A 22,049-nucleotide genomic window follows, 5' to 3' on the forward strand; every position below is an offset into this window, starting at 1 on the left:
AACACAATTCTCAACGCCATCTACCTGTTCGCATTCATTTACGTGTAACTGATAATTTTCTAACGCGCGAATTATTTAAAAAGGAAATTTCGAAATGAAAACAATGATCTTCAAATTTGGTTATTGTGAGTTACATCGAGTAGACTGTATTAGGCTTTATCGACCAACTTCATTTTACTTTTTTACGGCGTTATGACTTTACTTGACTTTATCGCTTATAAAAGTTAAAAAACTATAGAATTTAGATTACGTCTTATTGATATTTAACAATATGAGTGGAAAAAAAGATGACCCGAAGAAACAAGATGAAGAAGAATTATTTGATTTTATATATAAGTATTTATTACTTTCCAGGAAAGTAAAAACTGAAGCATGGGCGAAGTTATTAGGAAGTGAAGATCTTAAAGTAAAGTCGTAATTATATAAAGGATATATAAAAGAATCGTTTTAAAAAGATCGTTAATCTCTATACCCTATATGCACATAAAGGACAATAATTTTGTAAAAAATTATACATCTATCTTTGAATATCTATAATTAATTTTTGCATTAATTCAGGATATAATTCTCAAGTTCTTTAATATACCATCCAACATGATTTTAACTATACAACTTACATCAGCTGGCGCTCTTCTGCCATTTCTTGGAATTGAATCACCTAGTCGAGTTAAATCTTCATATTTTATTAAACGAGAACCTATTAAAATTACAAAAACTAATTATAGAGAAATGCTTATTCTTGGTGATATGTCACCGAAACCTATAGAAGAAGCAGCTGTGTTAATAGAAGAGGTATTAATTTATTAATAACTTTTTTCTAATAAAATTATATTATTATATAACATATTTTTTATATTTATAGGTTTACTTACCAATTTTAACAAATCCAATCAATCATAATGGATGGCCTTTCATCGCTAAGGAAGATGTAAAGAAGCATGTTTATGATCTTCGAAGTTTACTTTATCAGGTATGTCTTTCATATATATGAGTTTTCAAATTAATTCTATTATAATCAATAAAACTTATATCTTATGTCCTTTAGTTGAAAGGAAAAATGTCTGGTGAAACTATATTACCTATGCCAATTGACATAGAAAAAATTTTTGAAGAAGAATGGAAATTGCAACAAAGTGATGATGTACAGTTTGATATTAAATTAAGAAGTAATATTGAAAGTATAATTATTAAATGGACTTCACAAATAAATGAAATTCTTGATGAAGAAAGAATACTTCTAAGTTCAGATTATCTATTACCTAGTGATGGTATACTTTATTCTTTGACTAATATTTAAACATTTTTGTCTAAAAAATTTTAATATTTATGATATATTTATAGCAAACTGATATTTTATAAATTTAATTTCATTATTTTTAGAATTGGATTTTTGGCTTAAAAGAATTAAAAATTTAGAATCTATCTATCAACAGATAAAAGATCCTCGAGTAAAAAAGATGGGTTCTGTACTTGAATTGACTGAAAGTCCATATTCTGGACACTTTAAAACTATTTGGAAAAATGTTATTGCTGGTTAGTCCATTAAACTATGCAAAACAATTATAGTTAACAAAATATTAATTAAATTTTGCAAGATGGAAAATTTTGTGTTCAGTGGTATTTTTTTATTTATTTCAGCTATAATTGAGTCACGTGATATATGGATGCATTTAAAACCACTTGAATATTATTTAAATAAAATACAGAGTACAGAGTTCAAAGATATTGATTCACTATTAAAGCCATTAATGCATTGTATTTGTTTAATATGGTCAAATTCCAAATATTATTGTACTACTACACGTATTATTCGATTATTATCAATGGTTTCAAATTTATTGATAGCTGAGGTATGCTTATTTTAATATTCATAATTTCTTTTTTAAAGATTTATAAATAATATTTAGGAATAATAAAATTCAAATACTATTGTTTTTGTAGAAGTGTAATTATTAGTCTACAAATTGGTTTTTATCATATGTTCTTCAGGCTGACAGATATATGGATCAAAGTTCTTTATTTGAGGGTGATGCTGAAGATAATTTAAAACGGTTGGAACAAACAAAGCATATTATAAATCATCATCAAGATATATTTCAAATTTTTCGTGATAAAGTGGATTCTTATTTTAAACCTCCTAATGAGCCAATTTTATGGAATTTTCATGATAAATTAATATTTGGAAGATTGCGTAAATTTAACCAACGTCTAAAGGAATTGCAGGTTTGACAAGAGTAATTTTTTTTAGAAAATAAATCATATTATATTTTATTATATTTTTATTTAGGTTTTCTTTGAGATAGTGCAAGAATATCTTAAGTTAGAAAGAATAGAAATAGCTGGATTAAAAGGAAGCATGTTATATGCTATGATATTTGAAATTCATGATAATTTTGTTAAAATGTATCGTCAATTTGCTGATGTTCAGTATAACATCTTCACACCAGAAGATGTAGGTTTTAATAACGATTGGTCTAGATTTCAAGCAAATGTAAGTTATTTTTTTTTTTTTTTTCTTGAATTTATAATGGAAAAATTATTACAATATTACGATTGTAGGTAGAAATAATGGACAGAAAATTAGTTAACATATTCAACCAAGCATTCATGGAATGTCATGGTATAGAATCTATGTTTAGATTCATATGGATAATGGGAACTATTGCTAATCGACCGATTTTAATAGAACAATTATGGCATAATTATAATAGATTGATAGAAATAATAAATGATGAATATGATGAAGTTAAGGTAAAGTAATATTATTCGGAATAATTATTAATATTTAAAAATGATTTTTAATATTAGATTTATAAAAAATAAATATATAATTCATTATATTAATATAGGTCATAATAGACAATTACTTTGGTATAAATGCAGAATCAGAAAACAATATTCCAAATAAGAAATTACATCCTGTTTCTGAAGCCTTGTATTTTTTAAATAATATGAAAAAACAAATAGATTATCCTATTGAGTCTGCAACATTAGTAGACCATCCATTAATAGTATCCAGGATAAATCTTGATATAAGGGATAAATATGATGAACTTCAGGTACAATATAAAAGCTACATTTCAATTAAAATAGAATACTAACATGATATTTTTTGCTTAAGAATCTTATAGATACTTTAGAGCATGACATCTTTACAGAATGGGTAGAAAAAATTCCAGAAAAAAGTGAAGAATATTTATTACAATGTTTATTAAAAGTCAGTGATGAAAATTTATTAGAATTAAATTTTGATCCTAATTTGGCTGTAATGTTGCAAGAAATTCGAGATATAATCATACTGAAAAAATCAGATTTACCTGACGAAGTTATTGATTTACATAATAGAAGTATATTTTTTTTTGAAACCATTTGTAATTTAAATTTGATTATAAATTGGTATGTACATACATAAAAATTATCTTTGAAAAATGTAAACTGAATAAAATTAACGTGATTTGATAAGTAAACAAATATAATGTGAAATAATTTTATATAATTTTCTTTTCTTTTATAGGTATAACTGGTTGCAAAAAAACACTTCACCTGTTGAATATCAGTTGGTAAAGGATGATGTAGAAGAAATAGAAAAATTGATAGAATTTGGTCAAATAAATTATAATTGGAACTCTATAGGTAATATTAACAATTAAAATATTGTAAACATAAATCTTTCCTAATTTTATGTTAGTTTAATCATTGAATCAAATACAATATTGTTTTATATAATTTAACTTATCATCACAGAAATACCAGAATACATAGAACAGTTATTAAATCTTACACGAAAATTATATATTCGAATATTTAAAGTTCAAGAAAATATAAATGGTCTGTTAAAAATAATTTATTCTTGGGCATTGGTACCAATTCTGGAACGAAAAGATTTAAAGGAAGAAAATCTACTTGCAATTGGAGAACGTGAAGAAAAGTTTGCAATGAGATACCAAGAAATAGAACTTGTTGCAAAAGAATTAAATCGTGTTTTGGAAGCAAATTATAAACTTTTATTTGATTTAATGCCTCAGTCTATATATGAAGAAGAGGAAGTAGATCCAGACTTGGGTAAATATAAGGAACAATTAATTTAGATGTATGTAATTATTATTGAAAATTGTTATTACTGAAAATTAAAATTTTTTATATAGATGAGCAACTAAAAGATACTGAAGAGATTTCACCAACTGAAGAAAGGTAAATAACTCATATCTAAATGCGAATCATATCTAATAAAAAATGTGTGTGTGTGTATAAATTTTTATAATTATTTATATTGTCATATTTTTTTATAGGAGAATTGTTACAGATGAAACTACAGATTTAATAGAAGATGAAATCATTGAAGATGTAGAAGTTGAACAATCTGAGATAGTTGAATTAGATATTGAACTGACAGAAGAAGAAGCTGCATTACAAGCAGAACTTGAAGCTCAGCGTCAGATAAAATGGAAACCATATCTTGCATATGTGGATAATTTAATATATGAGGGTTTGGTTCAAACTGTTTCTACAAGGTGCACTATAATATTATCCTATTAGATATATCTTCTATGATTTAATGAAAAATTAATTATATTAAAATTTGTTAAAGTTTGTGTTATATTCTTGATGAAACTGATCCTGAATGCAATGCTTCACCACTTTTTGAAATTCAACTATCTCTGGAAAATTGCAATTTGGTATTTCAACCTTCTATTAATATCGATGATCCAAATGGTTTTTACGCTTTTTATGAAGATCTCTTGCTAGATATTATGAAAATGGCTACTTTAATTAAACGTGTAGATCCTGATATTGCCGAAGAGCGTGAGCATTATGGGGTATTTATTATTATATCTATATATTCTTCAAGTATTTTATGCTGATTTTTAAAAGTTTTATTTTTTCTGATTAATGTAGATAGACATGACAGAAGAAGAAAATATTACTTTTATGCTAGAAGAGACATCTAATAGAATCAAACTAGGTTTATATAAGGCAGAAGAATATGTCGAAGTAATTTTTTGTATAATTAATATCTCTAATATTTTATTAAAAATATTAATTATACAAAAAGCTTTCGTATAAGTAATTAAAAATGCTTATAGCAAATATTTACAGATTTAATAAACTAATCTATTATATATCTACTTATGCATATAGACATTTAAACCTCTCTCTTGGCTCTGGCTAGATGATAAAAAGGAATATTTAGATTTATTTTTACGCTTTGGACGAAAACTCACAAAAGAAGAAAGAGATATGATCATTCGATTAGGTGATAATTTACCTGATACTTTAAAAGAAAGGACACCTAATTTAGCAGACTACAAAAGAGAAATAGATTTTTTCGTGGATCTTTATAATGAATGCGATCAAATTGAAGATGATCATACTTTATCATGTTGGCTTAAAATAGATTTGAAACCGTTTAAGCAAAATCTCCTTAATGTCATTTGTAAATGGGCAAATGTATTAAAAAATCATCTTATGGATGGAATTACAGCAGAGTAAATATGACTTACATATTCATTTTCAATGTTTATAAAAATCAGTTATATCTTTATTTTATTATTTCTTCTCATTATTATTCTTATAGTCTGAAAAATTTATCAGTATTTTTAAATGAAGCTAATAACAAATTTTCTCAACCTGTTAAAGAAGATGATTATGAAGATTTATTAAAAACTATATATTATCTTAAGGAAGTCAGAGATCGGCAATATGAAATTGATGATATGTTTGAACCTATTAAGGTATATATATATATATATATATATATATATATATATTATTTTTTTAAATATAATTTTAAAGACTCATAAAAAAATCTCTCATAACTATATCTAATGTTTTTATATCATGATATACATAAAATATATTACAGGAGACAATAGAACTACTTAAAGAGTATCAAGTTAAATTCGATGAGAAAACATTTGATTGGCTACTTGAGTTACCAGAATTATGGACAACAGTGAAGAAACAAGCTGCACAAATAAAACAAGTTGTTGCACCATTAATGTCTCATCAAATAAATTTATTAAATAAACGTTTAAATTATTATGATTTTAAACAACAAAAGTTTCTCTCAGATTTTCATCTCAATGAAATATTTAAGTAATGTTATTATTATATGTAATTTATAGTTCTTTATTTTATATATAACTCAAATTATTCTTAATAAGAAATATTACTTTTTAGTTTCGCCTGTACAAATGTCTATAAGAAAATGGATGATATAAATGTGGAAATTATGAAATTTGAAAACGAATTGAATGATCTTAAAGAAACAGCCGATATATTTGAACACCATGTAGAAGAATTTAAACATATTGTCCAAGCTAGAAGAGAATTGAAACTTGTTAAGATGATGTGGGATTATATAAATATTATTAGAACGAGCCTAGATGAATGGGAAGCAACAATTTGGAAAAAAATTGACGTAGAGGGAACAGATATAGAGTGTAAAAAATTTATTCGTGAACTAAGACGTGAGTATGAATTAGAATCTTTTTAGAGATCATGTTTAAAAAAGAAGGTTTCTTAGTTTTCTTTTCTTTTCATGTTTTCATTATATAATTTCTTTATTAGAAATTGATAAAGATGCAAGAAATTGGAATTTATATATAGAAATAGAAGGACAATTGAAAAATATGATGTCATCATTAAGGGCTGTATCAGAATTAAAAAATACAGCTATTAGAGACAGACATTGGTTACAATTAATGGCTGAGACTGGAGTACACCATATTATCTTTAAAATATTGATTTCAAGTCATCTTCTAAGTATTATGTTTAAAATAGACATTTAATATTTTATTATTACATAATTTTAGGTAAAATTTACTATGGATGACAAAACAACATTAAAAGACTTGTTAAAATTAGAACTTCATAAATATGAAGAAGAAGTTAAAGAAACTGTAGATAGGGCAGTAAAAGAAATGGCAATGGAAAAAGTATTGAAAGAATTACAGACTACATGGGCCACACTGGATTTTGGAAAGGAATTACATGAAAGAACAAAACTTTATATATTAAAAATTGATGAAGAAATAATAGAGACACTAGAAGAAAATCAGGTTTAATGAATTTTTGATACATATATTTATTGTTATATTACGTTAATTTAAAAATTTTTTTTATTTAGTAAAATAAATATGATAAAAAGCATTTTGCTGAAGTATACAATTTAAAATGTTTTTATAGGTTCAGTTACAAAATATGTTGGGTTCTAAATACGTAACATACTTCTTTGATGAAGTTCTAGAGTGGCAACATAAACTAAGCAATGCAGATGCTGTGATAACTGCATGGTTTGATGTTCAACGTGCATGGATGCATTTGGAAAGTATTTTTATAGGTTCAGAAGATATTAGAAGTCAGCTACCTGAAGAATCTAAACTTTTTGAGAAAATAGACAAAGATTTTAAAGTAATGATCTGTATTTTTCCTATTTATAAATAATATATAAATTCGTTCGTAAAAACATATGATAAGATAAATATATATCGTTTTTAGGAACTTTTAAGAGATATGTTAAGTACATTGAATATTATAAGAGCAACTAATAAGCCTAAAATTCTTGAACGTTTAGAAGAATTGGAAAAAGAATTAAATATTTGTGAAAATGCATTATTCAACTATCTTGAAACAAAAAGACTTGCTTACCCTAGATTTTATTTTGTGTCTTCTGCAGATCTTTTGGACATACTTAGTAATAGTATGTAATTTTAATGTTTTAATCATTTTAAACTATTTGTTTTACTTAATATAAGAAAAATGTAATATTATAGGTAGTAATCCAGAATTAGTGTGTAAACATTTAGCAAAATTATATGATTCTATTGCTAAACTTAAATGGAAAATGGATCATGAAAAAATTACAAAAATAGCCATTGTCATGGTAGCAAAAGATGGTGAAGAAATGACTATATATGGAAATTGTGATTGTAGTGGGAAGGTATGTTCATATAGTTTACTATTTCTTGAAAAAGTATATATTGTGCATGATGTAGTATTTTATATATCAACTGGATATATCACCAGTTTTCAATGTTATTATTTATTAGGTTGAAATTTGGTTAAATCATGTTACGGATGCAATGAGAAAATCTGTAAAACATCATATTCATCAGGCTGTTATTTCTTATGATGAAAAGCCACGTGAACAGTGGATTATGGATTATGAAGCACAACCATCATTATGTGGTACACAAATATGGTGGACTACTGAAGTAAATATGGCATTTAATCGATTAGAAGAAGGATTTGAAAATGCTCTAAGAGATTATCTGAAGAAACAAATCACTCAACTTAATGTTTTAATTACAATTTTATGTGGTGAACTTAATGAGAACGATCGACAGAAAATAATGACTATCTGTACAATAGATGTGCATGCACGAGATGTGGTTGCCAAATTAATATCCATGAAAGCAGATAATGTATCCAATTTTCAATGGCAGTCACAACTAAGACACAGGTGTAGATATTTACAATATATATATATATATGATCATAAAAAATGATTTACAAAATAATGAAAAAATCCATATTGTAGATGGGATGATGTAAAAGACGATTGTTATGCAAATATTTGTGATGCTTGTTTTTTATATGCATATGAATATTTGGGCAATGTACCACGATTAGTGATTACACCATTAACAGATAGATGTTACATAACTTTAACACAATCTTTACATTTGATAATGGGAGGAGCACCTGCTGGCCCGGCCGGTACTGGGAAAACGGAAACAACTAAAGATTTAGGACGAGCATTGGGTCAAATGGTATATGTTTTTAACTGTTCAGAGCAAATGGATTATAAGGTAAATATATAATATTATGATTATAGGAATTAATATATATATATATATCGAAAAATAAACAATTTTCTTGTACTTTATAGTCATGTGGAAACGTGTATAAAGGACTCTCACAAACTGGTGCATGGGGTTGTTTTGATGAATTTAATAGGATTTCTGTAGAAGTTTTATCTGTGGTAGCAGTACAGGTGAAATGTGTACTAGATGCTATCAAAAGCCGAAAAATAAAATTCCTTTTCTTTGGACAAGAATTAGTTCTTGTAGATTCTGTTGGAATGTTTATAACAATGAATCCTGGTTATGCTGGCAGAACAGAATTACCTGAAAATCTAAAAGCACTATTTCGGTAAATTTTATAAGGAATCTAATACGATTTTATTTTTTATTATATATAATATAAAATAACAACCATAATTTTTATACTTAGTCCCTGTGCTATGGTTGTGCCTGACTTCGAACTTATATGTGAAATTATGCTGGTAGCAGAAGGATTTCTAGATGCCCGTTTATTAGCAAGAAAATTCATAACATTATATATGTTATGTCGAGAACTTCTATCTAAACAAGATCATTATGATTGGGGTTTAAGAGCTATTAAATCTGTTTTGGTTGTAGCAGGTAAATTAAAACGTGATGATCGTTTAAGACCTGAAGACCAAGTATTAATGAGAGCATTAAGAGATTTTAATATACCAAAAATAGTAACAGATGATATACCTGTTTTTATGGGATTAATAAGTAAGCATTATATAAATAGAAAAAAGAGCAAAAATACTTATTTTACAGCAATTCTTTCATTAATTTAATTTAAATATAAATAATAAAATTCTAAAATTTCAGGTGATTTATTCCCAGCATTAGACGTACCACGATTAAGAGATATGAATTTTGAAAAAGTAATAAGAATAGCTGCAATAGATTTAAAAATGCAACCAGAGGATGGATTTATATTAAAAGTAAGTTTGGAACCCGTCACGCATATTTTTAATTTTAAATATTTATGAATGTATGCTATTTTGTATTATTTTTTTTATGAATAAAACTTTTTATTTAAAAAATCTTTTTACTAGGTAGTACAGTTAGAAGAACTCTTCAACGTTCGGCATTCAGTTTTTATTGTAGGATTAGCTGGCACAGGTAAAACGCAAGTGTGGAAAACCTTGAACAGAACCTATTATAATCAGAAGCTGAAACCATATTATAATGATTTGAACCCAAAAGCTGTAACTACTGCTGAATTGTTTGGTATTATCAATCCTGCAACTAGAGAATGGAAAGACGGGTTTGTTCCTAAATGTTTATTTATATTATTATTATTTGAACTCAAATTCTGTAATCTATATTCTAATTTTATCTGATATAAATATATCACAGATTAATATCTATATTAATGAGAGAACAAGCAAATATGCCAATTGATGGTCCTAAATGGATTGTATTTGATGGTGATATTGATCCTATGTGGATTGAATCATTAAATACTGTAATGGATGATAATAAAGTTCTAACATTAGCAAGTAATGAAAGAATTGCATTAACAAAACATATGCGTTTGTTATTTGAAGTTTCACACTTAAGGTAATATTAAATAAACAGATATATTAAATAAAATTAAATATCAAAATTTATTAATAAAAATAAATGGGTATATTATATCATTCTTATAGAACTGCAACACCAGCTACTGTATCTAGAGCAGGTATCTTATATATAAATCCACAAGATTTGGGTTGGAATCCGTAAATATTTATAATCTTAGTAATTCTCAAAATATTTTAAAAATTTATATTAAATTAAAAAAATTCATTATATTATTTTTAGATACGTGATGAGTTGGACAGATACAAGAGATAGTTCAGAACGAGCAAATTTAATAATACTATTTGATAAATATATTCCAGTTTCATTAGATACAATAAAGTTTAAGTTTAAGAAGGTCACTCCTTTACCAGACATATGTCATTTGGAAATGCTTTGTAATTTGCTCGATTGTTTCTTGATAAAAGAAAATGTACCTCCTGAATGTCCTAAGGAATGGTAAAAACTTAACAATGTTTCAAAAATAATTATATATAATTGTTTTATCTAAATTATTATATATATGCAATTTATAAAAGGTATGAGCTGTATTTTGCATTTGCTTGTGTTTGGGCTTTTGGATCATCAATGTTTGTAGATCAATTAAAAGATTGGCGAGTTGAGTTCAGTAAATGGTGGCAAAGTGAATTTAAGACGATCAGATTTCCTTCAACTGGTACTGTTTTTAACTATTTCATAGAAACAGAGACAAAAAAGTGGCTACCATGGGAATCTAGAATATTACCATTTGAATTGGACGTAGATATTCCTATTCAAGTGTGTATTAAATTTCACACATTTGTATATTTAATTTGTTAATATATTATCGTGCTCGAATATAATTTACTATATATATATAGAGATTAAAAAAAAAACATGTTTATATTGCAGGCATCTCTTGTATCTACATCGGAAACTGTATGTTTACGTTATTTTATGGATATATTAATGAAGAAACGAATACCTGTTATGCTAGTTGGAAGTGCTGGATCTGGAAAAAGTATTATTGTTGCTGAAAAGTTAGCAACATTACCAGACAATTATAATACGGCAAATGTTCCTCTTAATTATTATACAACATCTGGTAAATTATATTATAGAAAAAGTTATATTATAAAATTGAAATATATAGTAGTATATATATAAATATTGATCAAAATTTGTCATAGAAATGTTACAAAAAATACTAGAGAAACCCTTGGAAAAGAAGTCAGGACGAAGTTATGGTCCTTCTGGTACAAAACTTTTAGTTTATTTTATAGATGATATGAATATGCCAGAAATAGATACTTATGGAACTGTGCAACCACATACACTCATTAGACAATACATGGATTATGGACATTGGTAAATCTATAATTTTTTCTTTTATAAGAAGTCAACAATTGCGAATTTTATTATATACAGTTAAACATTTAATTATTAACATATAATAAGATCGTTATTTTTAATATAAATTATTAATATAAAATAATATTTTTACCTAGGTATGACAGAGAGAAATTAATATTGAAGGATATACTTAATACCCAATATGTTTCTTGTATGAATCCAACAGTAGGAAGTTTCACGATAAATCCACGTTTGCAAAGACATTTTGCTGTATTTGCTGTCAGGTACAATAAATATGCTTATTTATATTTATATACTAAATTCTCACACTTTTACTCTTTATGTCTCTATTACATTATAATATATTATTAATAGTTTTCCACATCATGATGCATTAGTAACTATATATAAACAAATGCTTGAACAACATCTAACTAATCCACATCATAAGATTAATATAACAGTTCAAAAAATGACAGAACCAATAATTAATGCAGCATTGAGTCTTCACAATAAAATAGCAACAACGTTTTTACCAACTGCTATTAAATTTCATTATATATTTAATTTAAGGGATCTATCCAATATCTTTCAGGTAAGAAAAATAAGTGTTTAGAATGTCTTATAATAAGATGAGTATTAATTAAATGAATGAAAAAAAATTAAAAAATTAATTTTATTTTCAGGGCATACTTTATTCTACTCGTGATACTATTCCAATGCCGAATCATCTTGTGAGATTATTTGTTCATGAATCAACACGAGTATATTCAGATAAATTAATAAATTTTGAAGATAAAAAGTTATATGAACAATTATTGATAGAAATACTTCGTAAAAATATACCCGTAATCAAAATGAATTTATTTTTTTTTAAGAAGCTTATATATGTGACCTTGTATAATTTTAGTTATATTTAGGAACTTGATGAGACTTTAGTACTTCAAAAGCCTATAATATATTGTCATTTTGCTGAAGGAATTGGAGAATCTAAATATATGCCAATCAGAGATTGGAATCATTTAATTAAATTACTTGATGATGCGTTATCGAGTTATAATGAATTGGTAATAGATTACTTTGTTAGATATTAATATCAATTTCACTTTACGAAAATTATTAAGTATATATATTTGTATAATAGATATCAGCAATGAACTTGGTGTTATTTGATGATGCAATGTATCATGTATGTCGCATCAATAGAATATTAGAGTCACCAAGGGGAAATGGGCTCTTGGTTGGTGTAGGAGGTAGTGGAAAACAATCTTTGTCACGCTTAGCTGCATTTATATCGGCGTTAGAGGTATATTTCACATAGAATATCCTTGTATGTTTTAAGTTAACAATAGTACAGTGTGAAAAAAATAATTTTTATATTGCTTATTTTATTCTCTAATGTAGGTATTCCAAATACAACTGAAAAAAGATTATTCGATAACTGATTTAAAATCTGATTTGGCCAGCCTTTATTTAAAAGCTGGTGTTAAAAGTATGGGTATTACTTTTTTGATGACCGATTCGCAAGTTGCGCAAGAAAAATTTCTTGTAGTTATAAATGATATGTTAGCATCTGGAGAAATTTCAGAATTGTTTCCAGATGAAGAAGTTGATAATATTGTTAATGCTGTACGAAATGAGGTATTTAAATAAATGATTATTCTTATGACTTTAATTTAGTAATAAGATTTAAAGTTAATGTTTTTTTTTTTCATGTACTAGGTAAAACAAGCAGGTCAAATTGATTCTAAAGAGAATTGTTGGAAATTTTTCATAGAACGTGTTCGTAGATATTTGAAGTCCTTGCTTTGTTTTTCACCAGTTGGTACAACTTTAAGAAATAGAGTTAGACAATTTCCAGCTATTGTTAATTGTACATCAATTAATTGGTTTCAAGATTGGCCTCAAGAAGCATTAGAATCTGTTTCTATTAGATTTTTGCAGGTACAATCATTTTCTAATTATAATAATAATAATGAAATAAAATTAATTATAATATTCATTTTTAATAACTTAATAGGAACTTGAAGAATTACCCAAACAATATAAAAAATCTGCTTCTTTATTTATGACCTTTGTTCATATGATTGTAAATGAAACATCGAAATTATATCTTCAAAATGAAAAAAGATATAATTATACAACACCTAAATCATTTTTGGAACAAATATCTTTATATGCTAAATTGTTGAGAGAGAAAACATTTGAAATAGCGAATATGATTACACGACTTCGAAATGGTTTGGAAAAATTAGATAGCTGTGCAGAACAAGTAATATATTATTAAATTAAAGATATTAATAAAAAAATATTCTTGGAATTTTTTCGTAAAATTCTTATTTTGTATTTTCCATTCCTTAGGTAGATAAGCTAAAAGTAGTATTGGCAGTACAAGAAATAGATCTGAAAAAGAAAAATGAAATAGCTGACCAAATTTTACGTGAAGTGCAAGCAGAGAACACTAAAGCTGAGGTTGAAAAAGCTTTTGGTGAGGGAGATCAAAATTATATTAATGTATATTTAAGAAAATAATTAACTATATATATTTTTTTTACTTGTAGTATCTGAGGAAGAAGCGAAAGTTGCTGAAATAAAGGAAACAGTAGCAGAAAGACAAAAACGTTGTGATGAAGATTTAGCCAAGGCAGAACCAGCTGTAAAACAAGCAGCAGCAGCATTAGATACTTTAAACAAGGTGAATATTTTATAGTTCTGTTACATCGATTATTAAGCAATTTATGTAATAAAATCTAATGATATTTAATAACGATTTCAATGATAATTAATTTCAGAGCAATTTGACAGAGTTGAAGTCTTTTGGTGCACCTCCCGAAGCAGTTATAAGAGTTGCACAAGCAGTATTGGTTTTATTTTCCCCAAGAGGTCAAATACCAAGAGATAGAAGTTGGAAAGCATGTAAAGCAATGATGGGCTCTGTAGATGCATTTCTTGCAGCATTGCATAATTATGATAAAGAAAACATTCATCCTGAAGTTGTTAAAGCTATTCAACCTTATATCAATGATAGAGGTATACAAATAATAATAAATGAGAAATTTATATTATTTTACAATATAAATTGATGCATATTGTTTATTATATTATTTTTTTTATAAATATAGAATTTGATCCAGACTTTATTGCTGCGAAATCTAAAGCAGCTGCAGGTCTATGTAGTTGGGTAAAAAATATAATGGTTTTTCATTATATCAATGAAACTGTAAAACCTCTCAGGGCTGCTCTTGCTCAAGCTAATGCGGAACTCAAAGTTGCAATGGATAGATTAAATTCTTTAAGAGCTCGTTTGAATGTAAGTTAATGAAAAGAAATGAGAAAACAAGATCACATTATTTAATACCATTATGGATTATTACGGATGTTATACACATAGGAACTTCAAAAAGTATTGGATATTCTTGGTGAAAAAATGGAAACAGCATTAGCAGAAAAACAAAAATGTCAGGATGAAGCAGATGCAACAACTTTAACTATAGATCTTGCAAATAGATTGGTAAATGGTTTAGCTTCAGAAAAGATACGTTGGACTGAAACTTTGGAAGTGTAAGTATATGGTAAATATATATTATATATATTTTTGTTTACTATTATTATTATATTAAATAATTTCTTTTTTCATTATAAAGATTGAGAACATCAGGAATTACTATACCTGGCGATGTATTACTTGTGACAGCATTTATTTCATATATGGGTGGTTTTACAAGAAAATACAGATTAGATTTACTTAATTTACATTGGTTGCCTTTCTTTGATAAGTTAGAAATCCGTATTCCACGAACACCTGATTTAGATTTATTAACATTAGTAACAGATGATACTCAAATCGCTCAATGGAATAATGAAGGTATTTATGTACATAAAATTTCTTGATATTTTTTAATTTCCTGATAATTGTTAATTTTCTTTATATAGATATACTGCATGAATAAAGAATTCAAAAAAAGAAGAATTTTTCCTAATATCTAATGTTTCCATTATTTTTCTTAATAGGATTACCAGCTGATTCAATGTCATCAGAAAATGCCACAATACTTACAAATTCAACTAGATGGCCACTAATGATTGATCCACAATTACAAGGAATCAAATGGATTAAAAATAAATACGGCGACGAATTAAAAGTATTGCGATTAACTCAACGGCATTATTTAGATATAATTGAATATGCTATTAGTAATGGACAAGTTGTTTTATTAGAAAATATTATGGAAGCAGTTGATGCAGTATTGGATCCTATCCTAGGTCGAGTTTTCATAAGGAAAGGACGGTATGTAAAAATTGTTATATAAAAATTGTTAAAGATTATCAAAAAATATTTTAATTTTTTCAAGTAATATAATAACAAATTTTCTATTTGCTATTTCAGGGCAATAAAAATTGGAGATAAAGAAGTGGATTATGATCCAAATTTTAGACTTATCTTGCAAACTAAATTGGCAAACCCACATTATAAACCAGAAATGCAAGCACAAACAACAATCATAAATTTTACAGTTACAAGAGATGGCTTAGAAGAACAACTATTAGGTGAAGTAGTAAAGTTGGAACGACCTGACTTAGAGAGTACAAAAAGTGAACTTACCACTCAACAAAATACGTTTAAAATAACATTGAAAGTATTAGAAGATGATTTGTTACATAGGTATGTGTGTGTGTATGCTTTTAAAAAAAAGGAAAGTATATCTAAGAAATATTTATGTTTGATTACTTACGTTACGTACAGATTATCTTCCGCTGGTCCTGATATTTTAAGTGATATCACGCTTGTAGTGAATCTTGAAACAACGAAAAGGACAGCAGCTGATATTGAGATTAAAGCAGCTGAAGCTAAAGAAACTGCCATCAAGATAGATATGGCACGAGAATTATATCGCCCTGTTGCTGCTAGAGCAAGTCTTTTATACTTTATTTTAAATGAGCTTTATAAAATTAATATGTTATATCAGTTTTCATTAAAGGCATTCAGTGTAGTGTTTGGAAATGCGATTAAGTTTGCAGAATTATCTGACGTTATTGAAACACGTGTTTCATATTTAATAGATAGTATCACATACTTAGTGTTTGTGTATACTAGTAGAGGATTATTTGAAAGTGACAAGATTATATTCCTTTTTCAAATGACGATACAAGTATGTAAAAAGAATTGTAATCTATTTAATTAATAGTATAAATAAGTTGTTTATAAAAAAAATTCTTTTTATGATATTATAGATTTTATTGCATATGAAGGAAGTATCATCGGTAGAAGTAGATTTTCTTCTACGATTTCCTTATATTCCCGATCTTAGTAGTCGCGTAGATTTTTTGGATAACGTAGGTTGGGGTGGTATAGTATATTTAAGTGGAATGGATGAATTTCTAAATTTAGATCGAGATATTGAAGGCGGATCAAAAAGATGGAAGAAAATTGTTGAATCAGAAATACCAGAAAAAGAAAGATTTCCACAGGAATGGAGACATATAACAGCTTTACAAAGATTATGCATGATCAGATGTATGAGATTGGATCGTATGACTTACGCTATACGGTAAACGATTATATGTTTAGTATATATTTTTTTAAGCAATCTGCTAAATAATATGAGATATTTCCTTTTTATTTTATATTAGTTGCTTTGTAGAAGAAAAATTGGGCCCACAGTTTGTTCAATCCAGGGCTTTACCTTTCGAAAAATCATATGAGGAAACGAGTTCAATAACGCCAGTATTTTTTATTCTTTCTCCAGGTGTAGATCCATTAAAAGTATGTGATGTCTTTTATTAAATATATTTATTGAAATAATATTTATTTTAACATTAAAATGTCATCCCTACAGGATGTAGAGAAACTAGGCCAAAAATTAGGATTTACATCAGATGGTCAAAATTTCCATAATGTATCATTAGGTCAAGGGCAAGAACCTATTGCTGAAGAAGCAATGACTATTGCAGCAACTGAAGGACACTGGGTCATATTACAGAATATCCATCTTGTACGAAATTGGTTACCACAATTAGAAAGAACAATGGAACAAATGGCAGAAGATCCTCATGATAATTATCGTCTATATATAAGTGCCGAAGCTGGTCCTTCGCCTTCTGAATCAATTATACCCCAAGTATTTATTATACAAAAAGAAAGCTTATTTATATCAGTGAAATGTTAACATATTCATTTTTCTCAGGGTATACTAGAATCAGCTATAAAAATAACAAATGAGCCTCCAACAGGAATGCATGCTAATATACATAAAGCACTGGATAATTTTTCACAAGAAACATTGGACTCTTCTACTAAAGAAACGGAATTTAAAGCTATTTTATTTGCTTTATGTTACTATCATGCTGTTGTGAATGAACGTAAAAAATTCGGAGCACAAGGATGGAATAGAGTATTTTGCAGATTTATTTACATAGTTTCTAATATATTTAATTTTCTAAATTATAAATAATTACAATTTGAATTTTTTTGTTATGTTACTGTTACTTTAGTCTTACCCATTCAGTGTTGGTGATTTGACCATTAGTGTCTCGGTATTATTGAATTATTTGGAAAATAATATAAAGGTACCATGGGAAGATCTTAGGTATTTATTTGGAGAAATAATGTATGGTGGACATATCACTGATGACTGGGACAGAAGATTATGTCAGACATATCTTTTGGAATATTTACAACCTGAACTTGTTGAAGGAGAGTTGTATTTAACACCAGGATTTTTGGTACCACCTAATAGTGATTATATGGCATATCATCAATATATAGATGATTATTTACCTGCAGAAAGTCCTATTTTATACGGGCTTCATCCAAATGCTGAAATAGGTATACATATTAGCTGAGAAGTACTTATATAAAATATTAATGTACTGCAATAATATTTAACAAAATGTTTTATAGGATTTTTAACAAGTACTGCAGAAAATCTTTTTAGAACTCTTCTAGAAATGCAACCAAGAGAAGCTGTTGATACCACAGAAGGTCTTTCATTGGAAGATAAAGTTAAATATACTATAGAAGATTTAACAGATAGACTTCCTGAAGAATTTAATATACTGGAGTTGATGAGCAAGGTGGATAAAAACTTATGTGTTAATTATATTTATCATCTAAATATTAAAAATAATTGTTAAATTGTTTTCTAGGTTGAAGATCGTACTCCATTTATTATTGTTTCTTTTCAAGAATGTGAAAGAATGAATATATTATGTAATGAATTAAAGAGATCCCTTGGAGAACTAACACTTGGGTTAAAGGTATTTATTGATTAAATTAAGATTAATTTATTATATATATATATATATATATATATATATATATATATATATAATTTGAATAATTTAATATTTCATTTAATTATTATAGGGTGAACTTACGATAAGTCCAGACATGGAAAACTTACAAAATAATATATTTATGAATATTGTTCCACCAACATGGACTAGATTAGCTTATCCTTCAAATCTTAATTTAAGTGGTTGGTTCACGGATATGTTAAATAGAGTTGGAGAACTTGCTAGTTGGACGGCGGATTTTAATGTAAATAATTTTTGTTATATTTTATTTTACGATTTACACAACTATATATATTAATTTCAAATTTTTCTAATAGCTTCCTTCATCAGTATGGCTAGGAGGATTTTTTAATCCTCAGTCCTTCCTTACAGCGATTATGCAACAAACTGCACGTAAAAATGAATGGCCTTTGGATAAAATGTGTCTACATTGTGAAGTAACTACAAAACAAAGGGATGAAGTTACGTAAGAAAATTTCATTTAAATTTCATTTATATCAATGCTACACCGTTCGGATTTTGCATAAATAATAAAATACTTTTCATTTTTTGTTCCCCTAGCGCACCGCCACGAGAAGGTTCCTACATCAATAGCTTATATATGGAAGGAGCTCGTTGGGATATTGAAACAGGTGTAATCACAGATGCACGTTTAAAAGAATTGTTTCCTTTAATGCCAGTAGTATATATTAGAGCAATAACGCAAGATAAACAAGATCTTAAAAATATGTATGAATGTCCAGTTTACAAAACAAGAACTCGTGGTCCAACTTACGTTTGGACGTTCAATTTAAGAACCCGGGATAAAGCTAATAAGTGGGTTCTTGCTGGAGTCGCAATTGTACTTCAAATTTGAACGTATTTCCTCATTACTTAAAGAGTTTCAAGTGTAAATAGAAAGGCTTTAATATAAAAAATTCACTTTATATAACATCTTTTTTTATGATAACAAGTCTTTTAATTTTGTCAGTAATTATTAATTTTCAAAATGTATTAAAATATACATGCATTTTTTGCTTATTATTTGCTATTTTATATTTGCAGATCTGTTGTTTTACAAAATGAGAAAAATAGCACAATATTTCAGATTTATCTCATTTCAGAAATACTATTTTCTAAGTGTTTTTTATGTTGCGAATTTTTCATAGCCACTGCAAACGTGTTTTTTAACAACATTGTAACAGTCATAGGACCCACACCTCCTGGTACAGGTGTAATATATTGTGCAACCTTCTTCACATTTTCATAATCCACATCTCCAACAAGGATATTTCTATTGCTGGCTTTATCTTTTACTCTGTTAATTCCAACATCAATTACACAAGCTCCAGGTTTAATCATGTCTTTGGTTACTAATCCAGGAACACCAGCTGCTACTACTACTAAGTCAGCAAGTCTTGTCATTTGTTTTAATTGATCAGAAGGAGTATTGATATGACAAATTGTTGTTGTCATGTCTAATCCACCTGTAGCTCCTACAGAACAAATTTGAAATTGCAGCTTTTGAATTTTCATAGAATTACTATGGCCATATAGAAACAAGAATTTTATTAATAATTATAAAATTCAAAATAATATATAAGAAACTTATATAATTGTAGATAATTATTTACCTCTACCATCTGCATGTAGCAATAAAGCTATTGGTAAACCAACATGTTTTGATCTTCCTATTACAACTGCATGCTTCCCAAAAGTTTTTATATTTGATCTAACTATTAGTTCTTTTACACCCAGAACAGTAGCTGGTATAATACCTTTACTATCCAATGTCAAATTTCCTATATTTTCTAAATGAAAACCATCTACATCTTTTTTGGGTGATATTGCTTGACACACTTCTTTTTCATTGAGACCCTTTGGTAATGGTAATTGCACAATAATGCCATCTACTGATGGATCTTCATTCAAATTATTTATATTTTCTAATAAAATGTTTTGGGTAGTGTTTTCTTTTAGATTGATTGTATAACTTTCTATGCCTAAACGAGTAATCTATATTAATAAATTAATAAACATTAAATTTTTGCACAAATGACATTTTTAAAAAATGATATTACCTACGAAATTAGCAGATTCCATCTTTCTCTGAACATAAGTTTGGCTAGCAGGATTCTCTCCTACAAGAATAGCTACTAATTTCGGTTTTTTATTACCTACACTTATCCAAGCATCAATATCACTTCTTAATTCTTCCTTAATTTGTTTCGAAATTGCATTTCCATCTATTTTAATTGCGTCATATCTGTAAATTATAATAATAAATAATAAATTTCTTAATAATTTTTAAGTTTATAACCTATAAATGAAATTAAAACATGTTACATATATTTTGTGCATAAAATATATTTTCATTGATTTTATCATTTTCAAAGTAAACATATAAATGAAATTTTAGCTCTCATAGTATTTACTTTTCATATAAAATCTTGTAAAAATCAAAAATAAAATTATTTATCTTCTAAGAAACGTTATATTGATTAATAATTTTTATATTAATTAATAATTTTATTCACATTATTACATTAACATTTTAAATAATTTGTTAAGTTTTATATATATAAGATTGAATAATTGATATATAAATTATAATATATATTCTTACAACAAACTACTTACAATAAATTGGAAGTATGCAATTTTTTAATGTATAATTTAGATTTAACTAACAAGGCTCTTCTTAAAGAAAACATTTTTTTCGAAACTACATATAGCAAGTATTTACGATAATTATAAAAGCGCGTAATCGTAATGGACCTAAGAGAATCAGGGACGATTATGTGTTAATAGAATTTTTATTATCACGTTAATCCGATAAGATATTTGAACACTTATCAAAACAATATTTTTGACCTAAAATACCTGTGTATTAGAAATAGAATGTAAAACTACTACAAAGTTTCTATGCTTCATAAACTCATACAGGAGGAAGTGATAGTGAAAGGTAGACATGCGTATTAGTTTTTTAAGCAAGTTTCAGGTTTCACTCGAATATTTCCATTTGAAGTATGTGGTTTGAAATGATTTCGTAGA

General features: G+C 26.9%; 2 protein-coding genes across 2 annotated transcripts; one reads left to right on the forward strand and one right to left on the reverse strand.

Moving 5' to 3' along the window:
• Positions 1-6: 6 nt before the first annotated feature.
• LOC127065343 (dynein beta chain, ciliary-like) lies at positions 7-19,949 on the forward strand. The gene is made up of 65 exons (XM_050997527.1): positions 7-406; positions 559-792; positions 863-970; positions 1,046-1,268; positions 1,381-1,533; positions 1,639-1,850; positions 1,990-2,223; positions 2,288-2,491; positions 2,560-2,751; positions 2,850-3,059; positions 3,122-3,396; positions 3,515-3,633; positions 3,745-4,062; positions 4,146-4,191; positions 4,290-4,511; positions 4,589-4,817; positions 4,897-4,992; positions 5,140-5,486; positions 5,576-5,732; positions 5,864-6,096; positions 6,181-6,470; positions 6,571-6,719; positions 6,816-7,061; positions 7,189-7,413; positions 7,501-7,702; positions 7,776-7,942; positions 8,052-8,464; positions 8,543-8,813; positions 8,894-9,156; positions 9,238-9,548; positions 9,651-9,766; positions 9,881-10,092; positions 10,185-10,388; positions 10,478-10,549; positions 10,632-10,847; positions 10,928-11,165; positions 11,280-11,472; positions 11,558-11,735; positions 11,876-12,004; positions 12,096-12,315; positions 12,407-12,568; positions 12,641-12,787; positions 12,865-13,026; positions 13,125-13,361; positions 13,443-13,664; positions 13,741-13,992; positions 14,082-14,208; positions 14,282-14,415; positions 14,513-14,750; positions 14,843-15,030; positions 15,112-15,281; positions 15,365-15,585; positions 15,732-16,008; positions 16,108-16,383; positions 16,465-16,870; positions 16,953-17,269; positions 17,352-17,484; positions 17,558-17,839; positions 17,906-18,112; positions 18,213-18,546; positions 18,622-18,794; positions 18,867-18,977; positions 19,087-19,260; positions 19,334-19,482; positions 19,578-19,949. Exons 1-65 carry the CDS (start codon positions 272-274, stop codon positions 19,870-19,872), a joined length of 13,656 nt encoding a protein of 4,551 aa, XP_050853484.1. The 5' UTR covers positions 7-271; the 3' UTR covers positions 19,873-19,949.
• On the reverse strand, positions 19,664-22,025 carry LOC127065347 (bifunctional methylenetetrahydrofolate dehydrogenase/cyclohydrolase, mitochondrial). Its single transcript, XM_050997532.1, has 5 exons — positions 21,879-22,025; positions 21,636-21,773; positions 21,077-21,261; positions 20,630-20,998; positions 19,664-20,491 (listed from the first exon to the last, which is right to left on the reverse strand). Exons 2-5 carry the CDS (start codon positions 21,707-21,709, stop codon positions 20,106-20,108), a joined length of 1,014 nt encoding a protein of 337 aa, XP_050853489.1. The 5' UTR covers positions 21,710-21,773; positions 21,879-22,025; the 3' UTR covers positions 19,664-20,105.
• Positions 22,026-22,049: the final 24 nt, after the last annotated feature.

This window comes from Vespula vulgaris, chromosome 7 (genome assembly GCF_905475345.1).
Source record: "Vespula vulgaris chromosome 7, iyVesVulg1.1, whole genome shotgun sequence".
Classification (NCBI taxonomy): domain Eukaryota; kingdom Metazoa; phylum Arthropoda; class Insecta; order Hymenoptera; family Vespidae; genus Vespula; species Vespula vulgaris.